The sequence below is a fragment of the Microcaecilia unicolor genome, chromosome 11 (genome assembly GCF_901765095.1).
Source record: "Microcaecilia unicolor chromosome 11, aMicUni1.1, whole genome shotgun sequence".
In the NCBI taxonomy this organism is placed as follows: Eukaryota; Metazoa; Chordata; class Amphibia; order Gymnophiona; family Siphonopidae; genus Microcaecilia; species Microcaecilia unicolor.
Genome location: NC_044041.1, coordinates 25,084,185 through 25,098,719, shown reverse-complemented (window position 1 = coordinate 25,098,719; position 14,535 = coordinate 25,084,185). Strand labels below are relative to the sequence as shown.

The following is a 14,535-nucleotide window of genomic DNA, read 5'->3' as shown; positions in this document are numbered from 1 at the left end:
CTATATATATATATATATATATATATGTATATGTATATATATGTATATATTCAGTGCACGTCGGATAAGCACATGCTCTGTTTAACTGCATGCCGTACTTTGGACCCGTTTTTGGCGCCATCAATTTCTATGGGGACAAACTTCGGTTTAGCGCATCACTGATAAGTGCAAGATTCGCTTATATGCATGGTTTAAGACCGCTCCTCTGCAGGAAAGACTCCGCATAAGCACGCGCATGGAATATGGAAGCCGATTGGCGCGTGACAAAGGGGTGGTAAATTTGAAATCTCTGTTAACTGCCACAGGCAGAAGAAGCGAAAGAATGTTGTTAGTGTACACTGGAGGAGTCGTCATCACGCAACTGTAAGACTTTAACATTGGCTGAACGAATAGAAGTTCTTAAAAAAATTAGAAAACAAACAAAGTCAAGCATCTATTGCTAAAGAATATGTTGTCAATCCCAGTCAAATTTCACGTATCTTGAAGCAGAAAGACCAGCTTCTGAAAGACGCAAAACAATACAAATACACACCGGAAACGAAAATGGGCGGGAAAAGCTGAGGAGGTAGAAAATGCTCTTCTTTGGTGGTTTTCTCAAGTCAAGAGCAGACAGTTTCCTGTCAGTGGTCCACTGCTTATGGAGAAAGCTAATCAGCTAGCTGAAAGTCTTGGACTAAGTGAATTCAAAGCCACTGTTGGATGGTTGGAAAGATAGTAGGAGAGGAACAACATAAAATTCAAGAAACAGCATGGTGAGAAACAAGATGCTGATAACTTTGGTGCTGAAAATTGGGTTGTTTCAGTTCTTCCTACCATCTTGAACGAGTTTGCACCTCGTGACATTTTCAATGCTGACGAAAACGGACTCTACTGGCGAGGGATTCCTGATGGAACACTTGCATTCAAACAAGCCGAAACTACAGGAAGTAAAACGTCGAAGGACCGACTGACGATCCTCCTTTGCTGCAATATGGATGGGAGTGAGAAGTTGAAACCACTCATCATTGGAAAGAGCAAACAGCCCCATTGCTTCAAGAATGTTAATCGACTTCCTGTGTCATACGAGGCTAACGCAAATTCATGGATGACAGGGGAAATTTGGAAGCAGTGGCTAAGGAAGTTAGACACTAGAATGCAGGCACAAAAGCATCAGATTTTGTTGCTTTGTGATAATTGTGCTGCACACAGTGATGATGTCAGGCAGTCTGACAGGGTGGTCTTCCTGCCACCAAACACTACCTCTCTGATCCAACCTATGGATCAGAGCATAATAGCCAATTTCAAACAACATTATCGGGCTCTTGTGCTACGTCGTCTGATGAGCATTATGGATGACCAGACTGGCAAGGATAAACGTGCTGTTGAACTGGCTCATAATCTATCACTGTTGGATTCCCTACATATGCAGAAAGAAGCCTGGAATCATGTTACACAGGCAACCATTGTGAACTGCTACAAGCGGGCAAGCTTTGTTAAGGATGTGGAGAGGGACGAAACAGATGCAGTTGTTGCAAACGCGTCAGATGAACAGGCTATTGGCATCCCAGCCTGTGTTACTGAAGAGGAGTTTCATCACTACGTAGCTGCTGATTACGATCTAGAAACAGCTGACGATAGCACTGATGTCGGGATATGTGCCTACACGCAGGCAACGGCTGATGATGAAACAAATGATGAAATGAGCAGCAAGGCACATGCTGACGAAATTCAACAACCTCCTGTCACTTTTGAAAGAGCGCATGGAGAGTCTCAACACCGTGCGGGCCTATCTGGAGGCCACTGGATATCAGTGCTATGACAGTTTGTACCGTCTGGCAGACCTAGTCTAGGGAACTCACAGACACAAGAGTGTACAGAGGACTATGACTGATTACTTCAAGTAATCCTAACATCAGTTAACAGAGACTGTATACTCAGGGCCGGTCTTAGCAAGTGCGGGGCCCTATGCAGACCAATTTGATGGGGCCCCACCCTAGCCACGCCCCCACCCTAACTCCGCCCCCACCCTAGCTCCAGGGCCCGCCACCCCTCCCTCCGAGCTCCAGGGCTTGTCGATCCTGCAGTCAGTGCCAACTGAAAGCCATGTCTTTTTCACAAACACAGATACACCCTAATCCACTATAGAATAAGTAATCATAAACTTTCTATTTAGACAAAAAATAAAATGAAACCCCAAGATGCCAGACTCTGCATACAATGCAACACCACAGAAACAGAAAATGTCCCCTAGTACTGTGCAAAATATAAAGACAGCAGATGTAAATTTGAAAAAAACTAACAAATACCAATCACCACTTTACAAATTAACAAATAGAAATAAAACAAATATAGAAAATAAAATACCATTTTATTGAACTAATATATTTAACTTTCAGAGGCCAAAACATCCTTCCTCAGGTCAATACAGTATAGTACTGTTACAGTATCCTATCCTGACCTGAGGAAGGGGGTTTTGTTCTCCGAAAGTTAGCCAAAATGTATTAAAATTAGTCCAATAAAAAGTTTACCTTGTTTGCATGTTCTATTATAAACATTTATTAACATATCTACAATACTACTTTATCCTAAAGCAAAAAAAAATGTAAATATATATTTTATTTACAGTTTGTTGTCTCTGGTTTCTGCTTTCCTCATCTTTTCACTGTCTTCCTTCCATCCAGCATCTTTCTTCGGTCTCTCTCTGCCATCCAGTGTCTGTCCTCTCTGCTGTCCCCTCCATCCAATGTCTGCCCTCTCTTCCTGCCCCTTCCATCCACATCTGCTCTCTATCTCTGCCCCTTCCATCCACCATCTGCCCCTGTCTGCCCTCTCTCTCTCCCCCATCCATTCACTGCCCTTTCTATCCCTTCCATCCACTGTCTGCCCTTTCTCTCTGCTCCTTCAATCCACCATTTGCCCTCCCTCTCCCATCCATCCAGGGTTTGCCCTCCCTCTTGCTCCCCCATCCAGGATCTGCCCCTCTCTCCGCCCCTTTTTTTCAGCCCCCAGTTCCAGCCTCACTATCCCACCAGTCCCCTGCTTCAGCCCCCCCCAGCCACTTCTCCCTGTCCCCTTTTCAGCCCCCAGTCCCCCGTTTCAGCCCCTGCCCCTTTTCAGTCTCCAGCCTCTTATCCCACCTAACCTCCTTTTCAGCCCCCTTCATCCACATGCCTTGTATTAGGGCCCCCCTTTTCAGAACCATTCTCCCACCTGACCCACGCATACCCCATTTTCCCACCAGCCCCAGGCATGGCCCCCATTTTCCCATATTGCCCCTTCTCAGACCCAGTCCCCTTCTCCCATCCAAGAACCCCAGTCCTCTCCCCACCCGTCCCCTTCTCCCATCCGAGAACCCCCTCCCCAGTCTCCCCATCCAAAAACCCCAGTCCCCTCCCCACCCATCCCCTTCAAGCATCCAAGAACCCCCTCCCCATCCCCTTCTCCCATCCTTGAACCCCCTCCCCACCTCAATCCCCTTCTCCCATTCAAGAACCCCAGTCCTCTCCCCACCCATCCCCTTCTCCCATCCGAGAACCCCCTCCCCAGTCTCTCCCATCCAAAAACCCCAGTCCCCTCCCCACCCGTCCCCTTCAAGTATCCAAGAACCCCCTCCCCATCCCCTTCTCCCATCCTTGAACCCCCTCCCCACCTCAGTCCCCTTCTCCCATTCAAGAACCCCAGTCCTCTCCCCACCCGTCCCCTTCTCCCATCCAAGAACCCCCTCCCCAGTCTCTCCCATCCAAAAACCCCAGTCCCTTCCCCACCCGTCCCCTTCAAGTATCCAAGAACCCCCTCCCCATCCCCTTCTCCCATCCTTGAACCCCCTCCCCACCTCAGTCCCCTTCTCCCATTCAAGAACCCCAGTCCTCTCCCCTTCCGTCCCCTTCTCCCATCCGAGAACCCCCTCCCCAGTCTCTCCCATCCAAGAACCCCAGTCCCCTCCCCACCCGTCCCCTTCAACTATCCAAGAACCCCCTCCCCACCCCCTTCTGCTTCTCCCATCCATGAACCCCTCCCACCTCAGTCTCCTTCCCATTTGAGAACCCCCTCCCCACCCTTCCCCCACCTGAGAGCCCCACACCCTTCTCCCATCTGAGTCCCTCCCCACCTACCAGCTCCATTCTTCTGCCGCCCAGGCCCACCACTCTCACTGCCTTAAAAAAAAAAAACAATTTGAAGCGCTGGAGTAACAGGCAGGAGCGCCTCCCGTCTGCCCTGCTACTAAAAATCTCTTCGACGACGTCATTGGGCCTTCCCACAATGAGTCCCGCCCGCCCTCGCGGTAATTGGAAGTTACCTCAGAGGAGGGCGGGACTCAATGTGGGAAGGCCCAATGACGTCGTCGAAGAGATTTTTAGTAGAAGGGCAGACGCGAGGCGCTCCTGCCTGTTACTCCAGCTCTTCAAATTGGGTTTTTAAAGGCAGGACAGGACGAGCAGCGCCGGGAGCGGACTCAGAGCACCCCCCCCCCCCAACCCGCTGACATGTGGGGCGGACTGCCCCCACCACATCGCCGTCGCGCGTTGTTGAACTTCGGAGGGAGGGAGAGTGATGCTCGGGCGGTCGAGGCGGGGCGACCTGAGGCGCGCTGCGCGGGGCCCCCCTGAGCGCGAGGCCCTATGCGGCCGCCTCGGTCGCCTCGCCTTAAGACCGGCCCTGTGTATACTGTACGTATAATAAACAGTACTGTACATATGTTTATCAGATGTCAAGCTTCTTTTTTGGGTCACAACGGTTAAGTGCACGCTCCGGTTAACTGCATGTATTTCTTTGGTCCCAAACCCTTGCACTTAAGCGGATTGCACTGTATATGGATTTATTTCCCACATTTTTGAAGGAATTCTACCGAGAGGCCATGCCACACATCGACCACCCTTTCCACGAAAGAGTATTTTCTCAGATTCCTCTTAAGCCTATTTCCTCCCAACTTCATCCTATGCCCTCTCTTTCCAGAGTTTTCCTTCATTTGAAAAAGGCTCTTCTCTTGTACATTAATGCCACTGAGGTATTTAAACGTCTCTATCATATTCCCTCTCTCCTGCCTGTCTTCCGGCATATACACATTGAGGTTCATGAGCATGTCTCTATATGACAGAGACCACTGACCAATTTTTTAGCCGCCCTGTGGACCGACTCCATCCTGTTTATATCTTTCCATAGTGGTCTCCAGAATTGCACACAGTATTCTAAATGGGGCCTCACCAGAGACTTGTACAAAGGCACTATTATCTCTTTTTCCTGCTGGTCATCCCTTTCCTTATGCACCTGAGCATTCTTCTGGCTTTGAGTGTCACCTTTGCTACCTGTTTGGCCACCTTAAGTTCATCAGACACAATCACCCCCAAGTCCCGACTTAGCAGTAGTCTGCGTTGACAACTTCACCCCCGAATCTCTCCTTATTGGGCTGCTGAGTGCACATTACATAGTTAGTATATGCATAAAAATGACTTCATACAGTGACCCCCTTAGTGACTAGCAATCTGTCTTAATTTTCTGGGAAAACTGGCACAGTTTAGCAACTCTGAATCAGTGGAAACACAATGTGCAAACATTAGTTATGCAAAATGCACTGGGTAATGTTTGCTGAGTTCCAAAATGTAGCCTCTTCAGGAAAAGGTCCTGTAGAGCCTTTTTACCCAATGTCAGTGGACTTCATATTCCCATTTTACCAGCTCTTGCAGTGTTTTTAGTAAAAGCAAAACCAATGAGCAATTTCCAAGTGATACCCTGTTAATGAACTTAGAGGGTGGTATGTAATGCAATACATAAAAGGGCTGAGATAAATGTTTGAGTCAAATTGGTAGGTATTTAAATGCCACAATCTGCTTCTACATGATGTTTTGAAACATGAAGATGATAAAAGAAAGAGGTTTGCAAATATGTTGGGATCCGTGATTACAATCTAAAACTCTGCTCGCTGTAGTTGTAATCAGTTAAATGAGGTTTCCTTGCTCCCAATAACTAATAGAAAATTATATTTTAGGAATATATATATATATATATATATATATATATATATATATCAAACATATAAATGGCAAGTGACCGACTCACCTGCAAATGCGCAGTAGAGACTTCCCTCTCTGTCCCGCCCTCGCATCAAGATGTGATGACGTCAGAGGGCGGAACAGGAAGGGAAATGGAGTTGGACTGTCGGACGCTGCCGCTGGAGCCTGGAAAAGAACATCACACGCACCAACCTCCACCCTCCCCCCCCATCCCCGCCGCCACTCCCGCCCCCTCCGTATCGGGACCCCTGCACTGACCTGACAGCACCTCTCACCTTCGTGTGGAAGCGCTGCAGGCAGCAGCAGAGCGATCTGCTGCTGCCTGCAGCACTTTCACACGGAGGTGAGAGGTGCTGTCAGGTCAGTGCAGGGGGCCCGGCACGGAGGGGGGAGGGAGCGGCGCTTAGGAGGGTAGCTGGAAATCTCGCCCGTTTTAACGGGCTTAACGGCTAGTATATATATATGTGTGTGTGAGTGAGTGAGTGAATGAGAGACTTGTATATATATATATATATATATGTGTGTGTGTGTGTGTGTGTGTGAGAGAGAGAGAGAGACTTGGTTGTGCAGAAGGAGGCCCTGATTGTATGTGAATGCCCAAAAAACATAGGGCACATCTTTACTTGTAGAAAGGCATGACCCAAACTGAAATTACAGATCTGCTTTCCTTAACATAAAGGCTACAGCATTGAAATGTCTTATTTGCTAAACACGGCAAGATCCTAGGGGTGGACTTATTCATTTACATAACATCAAATCAGCACAAACATTCCTGCAAGTTATGTATTCATCAGACAGAAACGTGAACGTTTTTGAAGGAGATTCTGGGGGACTAAAGTGCAGAATGCAGAAGAGAGAAATATATTTAGGACTTGTGAGACAAGTAAAATATCATCTGATACAAAACACCCTGGAAATGGCAGTGCTCTCCTGTTGTTCTCCAAATTGGAACTTCAGATAGAGATTACTCTTAGCCCTTTCATAAACTGAAATTGTAGGAAAAAAAGCTGTAATTGGGGAAGAGAATGAGAAGATACCAGGGCCGTTTTATGTGCCAGATGTAGTTACTTTACTGTTAAGTAGATGCTGGGCTGAGAGTTCGCAAAACCACATTACTCTTCAAGGAATAAACCAAGCAGAAATGAAGATTACAAGGATGATGAATTTCTGAAATATAAATTGTTTAAAAGTCTTAAAATCAGGTTGATAATCATTCTCCTTTTGCAGCAAACCTCTGTGCTGGATTCAAGTGCACTGAAGAACCGTGTCCAGCTGAGTAGGAGGAGCCAGCGGAGGGCCCCCACCTATCATTCTCAAAGGAGAAGCAAAGTTCTCCAAGACAAGCAACTCACTATTCAGGAAGACACTGACAGCACCTGGATGTTTAAAGATTCCACAGGTAGCAAAAGCTGTCTCATGCAATACCTTGAGGACTTTAATCAAAGTAGAGCAATTAACAGGTCTTTTGAAATTACTGCCATGATGTGATTGGGATGGGGGTGGATTAGGGTTTGGTTGTGGGTAGAGGTTTACTTGCGGGGGAGGTGAGTTTTTTTTGTGTGCAGTAGGAGAATACTATGTGGATGTTGTGCTTGTAAGTTACGGCATTAACATGATCATAGATTAGGGTTACCGTACATCCGGATTCCCCAGACATGTCCCTTTTTTCAGGGGACTGTCGGAGGTCTGGGCGGTTTTTACCAGCCTGCCAATTTGTCCGGGTTTCTGGACTGAACGGGCTGGCTGACTGGCAGATGGAAGGGCTAGCTGGCGGGCAGGCCTTTTCTCTCCCCCGCCTGAATGCTTCCTGGTGGTCTATGGACCTCTTTGGGGCAGGAAAGAACCCCACTCTTTCCTGCCCGCTGCCACTACTTCTTTAAAATGGCTGCCAAAACTTCAAACTTGGAAACCTCGGGTAGGAAAGAGTGGGGTTCATTCCTGCCCCAAACAGGTCCATAGACCACCAGGGTTGTACGGTAGGGAAGGGGAGGGTTGGTTGATATGATGCACATGAATGGGCGGGAGAGAATGGGACAAGCTGCTCACGGATGGGAGGGAGAGAAGGGGACAAGCTGCATATGGATAGGAGGGGGCGGGCATTGATATGCTGCACATGGATGGGAGGGACAGAAGGGGACAAACTTATGGATGGGAGGGAGAGAAGGGGACAAGCTGCATATGGATAGGAGGGGGAGGGCATTGATATGCTGCACATGGATGGGAGGGAGAGAAGGGAACAACTGCACATAGATAGGAGGGGGGAAGGAGATGATATGCTGCACTTGGATGGGAGGGATAGAAGGGGACCAGCTCCTCATGGATGGGAGGGAGAGAAGAGGACAAGGTGCTCATGGATGTTTGATTTTTTGGAAATGTAAATATTTTCTAATTTTGTATTTAGAGTATGGACAAAAATGCATTTCCGTTACTTTTACCAGTATTTTCACCACTTATGGAATCTGGCTTTTTTGGGGGGTCAAGGTGTGGGGCAGCATTTTATTTTTGTGCCCTCTATTTTGTCTCCGCAAATACGGTAACCATATCACAGGTGCTTTGTTTTTAATAGCTATTGTGGTTGTAATGCTTCTTGATTCGTCTTTGATGTTTAATAAAGTTATCCCTCAAATTAAAAACAGAGCAATACTTTTTCTCCTAAGAAGTTAAGTCTTATAGGTCCACTTTGTACTTGTGTGTCTGAAGAATATCCCATAGATTCAAGATGATTTAGAAAATATCAAAACATTCTCCCTCCCCCCAGCTACCTCCATTCCTACAGCACCTAAATTACTCTTATTTATTTTATTTAGTAGTAGTAGCTCAAGGTGAGTCACTCTTGAGAGAACACAAAAATAGCTTTTACAGCCCCTAACCGAATTGCGGTTGTTTAAAGGGGAGCTAGATCTGACTTAGTGCTTTCTTCTCCAAACAGACTTAACGCTTCTCCCCTCTCCAAGCTGTAAACGGGCCCGCTGCTCCAGTATGGGGGAGGAAGCTGCCTCCCATGAACAGCCAGAACTTCACACAACTGCCACCAGGAAATACTTCAAAAACATTCCTTTATTTTCCAGATTCATAAACAAAACTTCCCTCCAGAGTAGAGACTTGCTTCTCAGGCAGGGCTGTTCTGCCTTGCTTAGTACATCAACCAATTACACAAAGACTTTGCCCCCTTCCCGGAGGGGAAATGCAATAGTCCTTTGGAAATCCCTGCTTTTTTGGTCCCAGTCAGTAGCAAACAAATAGTACTTGTCCCACAAGCAGGATTTCCCCTCAAGACAGTGTTAATCACCAAGCAGCCCTTACTTTCAGGAGGTTCAATACTTTTGGGACTTCCTTCCACCCAAGGTATTTCAGCCTGCTTCAGTTCTTTAGGGACCTGTCTTGCCCAAGGATTTTCAGCCTGCACTGCTCCTCTCCTCCTGAACTGAACCCCTCTTCCCACCAGGCAGCCCTCCTTCATAAACAAGCCTTCCAACTTCAGAGGTTCTCACAATAATCAGGTTTCAAAACAGGTTAGTAATTCCCCCACCACTCAGGGTTTCCCCAAAAGAAAACCAGGCTTCTCTACTTAAGCAGGGTTTAAATCAAAATAAATTCCCAAAACCATGTAGGTTTCCAAACCTTCAGGGGATGCCTTCCTCAGCTCTCAAGCTCCCATTCCGTTCTCCCTTCCCCTGCTCAGGCTGATTAATTCCCTCTTCCATCCAATCCTCCTCCTGCTTCTCAGCCCACCCGTCCCTATTACAGGTGGGCAGCATGATATACAGATTGCTGGTCCCGGGAACTGGCTCCTTCATTCACCCTCCCTCTTGTGGTCAGAGACGGTATATGGCCAGCTTACCTATCCCCTGGGATCTCACTGCTAGGACTGGAAATGCATTCTGGGATATGTAGTTCATGGTTCTGCGGCTTCACTCTATACATCGGGGATGTAGCCTTGTCACAAAGCCCAGGTCAGCATCTCTTCAGTAGCCCCTCCCATGATTTCCAAACCAACAGAGCATGAAACAGGTACTTATATCCTATCGACCTGGGTTTCCCCTTTATTCCAAAGGTCCTCCAGGTTCTGAACTGAGATGAAACAATCCCCAGTCACTCTTGCCTCACCAAAATTGCACCAGCTGACTTAAGAACGACCTTTGCCCTGCCTGTACAATTATAATTTCTGTTTCTGGTGAATGACAAATAATTTGCTATTTTTTTGTTTGGCTTTTAAACACGGCAGTATAAGTTTCCCCCCACTCACTTCTGATTTTTTTTTTTTTTTGTAACAGAAGAGAAACCTGAAACCCAGGAAGATTCTGCTGAGGAAGACAAACCACAAAGACCCACTGTACAACCACAACGACTACCTGTGTTTCCAGGCATGGACCCCTCTGTTCTTAAGGTGAGTGCCAGCTTCACAAATAAAGCCTTGCTAGTAGTGAAAGACCCGACAGTATGTGTTATCCACCAATGAAGAGGATAGCCAGAGGAAGTGAACTAAAGGGAGAGAAATAAACTGCCAAAAGTTAGAATATGATTATTTTTTTAAACCTCTGAATTAGTTGTGAAGTACTTTAGTTAGCTATATGAACCTGGAGTGGAGCAGCCTAGTGGTTAGAAAAGTGGGTTGTGAACCAGGTAATCCAGGGTTCAAATCCTGCTTCTCTTGCTGACACATTATGAAGTTAGGCAAGTCACTTCACCAGGGCCTGCTGAAGCCATGGGCCAGGTGAGCAGTGGCTCAGAGCACCAAGCCTAGGATGCCAGAAAAGCCTACCTCACTGGTTCCTTTGCAGTGGCCAACTCGTGCTCTGGCCAACATCTACCACCCTTCATGCATCCAGCAGCTATCTCTCACTCCTCTCCCTCTGCCTGGGTTGGGTATGTCTCCCTCTGTGTCAACTCCCACTCCCCGCCTCTCGGTCTACCTTTAAATTTGTCTTCTCTCTCTAGAGGTAGCCTGTAGCGGTAGCCAGCAGAGATGATGCCAGTCCCTGAGTCTTTCCTCTGCAACGTTCAGCCTTTGTTCAAATTAGGAATTTACATGAGAGGGGGTAGGACATGGCATACGGAAGACTCCGGTGCCAGCTGCTGGCTGTTTATGTGAGTCACTGCTGTTGCTGGCCACCTCTAGAGGGGAAAGGTAGACTGGGGGGGGGGGGCTGAAAGGGAGGGAGCTGCTGAACCACAAGTGGAGGGGCAGGGGTTGAGGGGGGAGATACCTGGGAGACACAGGTGAGGGAGAGAGATGCTGGGCATTGGGAAGGAGGGAAGAGAGTGGGAGAGATGTTAGACTTGGAGTTGGAGGTAGGGAGGGACAGAAGATGCTGGACTTGGGGGGGGGGGGGGGTTAGGGGGCATTGAGAGACTGAAGGGAGATGTTGTACATGGGGGAGGTGGTTAGAGTCAAAGGTACATAGAGTACAGATTCTGGATCCAAGGGTGGGGTTGTATAGGGACATGTTTTAGGGAGATGGAGAGAAGATTTGAACATCGGAGAAGAAAATGAGGAAAAACTGTACATGGGGAGAGATGGGATATACAAATGCTGGATATGAGGAGAGAGAGTTCTTATGGTGGAGACATGGAAGGAGTGAATTGGGAGATAGGTGGTTCTGAACATAAGGGAGGGTATAGGGAGCTAGAAGGAAGATAACTGGATATGGGGGACATATGATGATGGAGAGGAGATGCTGGGCATGAGAAATGTAAAATTTTCAAACTACTTATGGACCCATGACATTAAAAAATTGGCCATTCTCAACATTTTGGATCTGCTACTTTAGTTACCTTTTCCCAAAGCTGGTCACATATATGATAACATATGCATACTTGATCTGTCCTTTTCATTTTCAGGGCAGCCTCTCCTATTTCTCTGATGTTGTACTGCATGCAGAGTGTGGTTTCTTGGGGGTTCAGTTTATATATTTCTATTTTTAATTTGTGGTCACTTATTCTGTACTCTGAGGCTCTATGGTCTAAGTGAACTGTTAACATGGAGATTCTGTGTGGGGCTCCTTATACTACATTGCGATAAGCAATAGCACAGGCTTATTGCGGGATGTTCTCAGGTGTCCTACAGTAATTTCACTAAAAAATAATGATTTTTCTGCACAGAGGGCATGACTGGGGGGGGGGGGGGGGTCACTGAGTGGACGTTTCTGCGCTAATCAGTGCAGCTACATTACACATGCCAACTGGTTAGAGCACGATTAGCATGTGAGCCTATACTGCTTACGAAATAGGTGTGGGTAAGTGCTCACATGCTAATTTTTGTTAATGGCTGTGCGCTAATGCCAACATTAACACATAGCCATTAACTCATAAAATGGAAAATAAGCCACTTTCCACCTGTACTAAAAATGGCCTTTGCACGTGGGACAGACGCTCGTAAAGGCATTCTAAGGCCACATTTTTCTCACAGCTTAGTAAAAGCAGCCCTTAGTAATCCAGCTTGTTTTGTTTTCCCAGTAGGTGTACTGATGTTCTGGAGCCTTCTTCAAAATGCTGTCACTGACCCCTAGTAGTACTTTTACCTCTAGGGGGTTCAAGCTGCCATATATGGGCATTTTTCTCTTATATGGCAGCTTGAACATCTTAGTGGCTCCATTTTTAATAAGAGAGCCGCCAGGGCAGGAGTGAGAGGGGATCAATCCTGGCCCCGCTACCCCTGGAAACTCGGGGGGGGGGGGGGGAGAGGGGGGAGTCAGGATTATGCAAGTGAACTGGCTGTCTAGAAGGGAGCTGATTTGGGGGAAGGAGCACTGACGTTGGGATGAGGGGGATACTGCCAAATCAAAAGTTGACTCGGGTCACCACAAGCCCTGCACTCCACCGTCCATTACTTTCAAGCTTGTTGTGGTGTTCATAATTAAATCCGTATAAGATAAGTGGAGGAGTAGCCTAATAGTTAGATCAGTGGACTGAGACTCATGAAGGTCAGGGTTCAAATCCCACCTCTGCTTCTTGTGGTCTTGGGCAAGTCATTTAAACCTCCATTGCCTTAGGTGCCAACAGAATGTAACCCCTTCAGGGCCAAGGAAATACCTTTCAGCTACTTCTGAAAAGGCATGAGCTAAATCCAAAAACCCCTTCCTTTCCCCTCTGCCTATAGCATCCTCTCTAAAAATATTAGAAATAGATGCATCGCAAGCAGCTTGTTGGCCCTTAGGTACAGTAGGTAATAGTTAAAATATACAGTTGGTGCCTTATTTTATGTATGTAAATTGTCATGGTTAAGAAGCAACAGTACTGAAAAAATCCAAGCACCAAAGTTAAAGAAGTTACTGCTGGATTTTTATTCTTCTTTCACATGCTAGGCACAGCTTCGGAAAAAACAAGAGTCTGACAGCACCTCTGATGCCCCGGGTTCCGCCAAGCTGCTGAAGTCCCCGAAGTCACCTCTCCAGCAAGGTGTTCTTGGAGGTAGACCACTGCCTTCTCCAACAGAAGAGAATGGGTGAGATATCAGACTAGTCCATATGTGTATGTGTCCTCAACTCTGACAGACATTTCCCCAACCACTGGTGTGAATGCCGTCATGTAAACGCTTGTGCCATTTCTGTACTAATCCTGGAATGAGCTATACCGTTACTGAACAATTGGAGTAAATAGGAAAAAAAAATCTAGCCCAGTATCTTGCAAGACTGCCAAGACGGAGGGAGGAAGCTGGTGTTCGGGGGTGAGTGGGAAAAGAGGAAATTTGCAGGGGGTTGGGGGAGGAGAAGTGGGTGGAGCCTGGTGAACAGACCAGTTAATCCAGAGTGTCAGATAACTGAAGGTCAGTTAATTGGCACTCTTCTGTAGTTATCTCTAAGGTTGGCAGTATGGAATATTGCTACTCTTTCTGGTGGCAGGGGGAGGCAGTTGGGGGGGAGGGGGTCCAATATTAGAGAGGCAGCTGCTGTTCTGGAGTGGGTGGGTAGGTAGCGGAAGAGTTTGAATGTGGCTGTCGGCCGGATGCATTGGGTCTTGGATTATCTGACTTTTCGGTTATCCAACAACCTGTCGGTCCTGATTAAGTTGAATAATCGAGACTTTCCTGTAGTGGCTTTTACCGTGTCTACCTTAATAGCAGATTATGCACTTTTCCTCCAGGAACTTGTCTAAACTATAATCTTTTTTTTTTTTTCTTTTTTTATATATAAACCCAGATTCATCAACTGCTTTTACCACATCCTCTGGCATAGGTTTCAGAGCTTAACTATTTGTTTAGTGAAAATATATTTCTGGCTCCTAAATGTCTGAAATCACAGCCTGGATGGCTCAGCAGACCCCATAGCTATTAATTTTACCAAATTAATACACAAAAATACTAACATATTGCATTTTTATTTTTCATCAAGGCTTCTGAAAGTAAAGGACATAAGCTAAAAACAACCATATCCCATCAGTAGCTCTCAGCCCGGTCCTTGGGACACACCCAGCCACTCAAGTTTTTAGGGTACCCACAATGAATATGTATAAGATGGATTTGCATATAATGGCAGTAGTGATGCAATTTCATGCACATTCATTGTGGATATCCTGAGAGCTGGGTGGAGAACCTGTAGCTACTGGTGGC

At 46.7% G+C, this 14,535-nt stretch overlaps 1 protein-coding gene across 2 annotated transcripts in view; it reads left to right on the top strand.

Annotated features, from left to right (window-relative positions):
* Nucleotides 1-14,535, top strand: part of KIAA1671 (KIAA1671 ortholog) — a 357,819-nt gene that overhangs the window by 331,143 nt on the left and 12,141 nt on the right. For both annotated transcript variants that reach the window (XM_030220129.1, XM_030220128.1), the window contains exons 8-10: nt 7,215-7,386; nt 10,262-10,374; nt 13,292-13,431. In XM_030220129.1, coding sequence (XP_030075989.1) covers nt 7,215-7,386; nt 10,262-10,374; nt 13,292-13,431 — 425 coding nt within the window. The remainder of the gene's footprint in view (nt 1-7,214; nt 7,387-10,261; nt 10,375-13,291; nt 13,432-14,535) is intronic.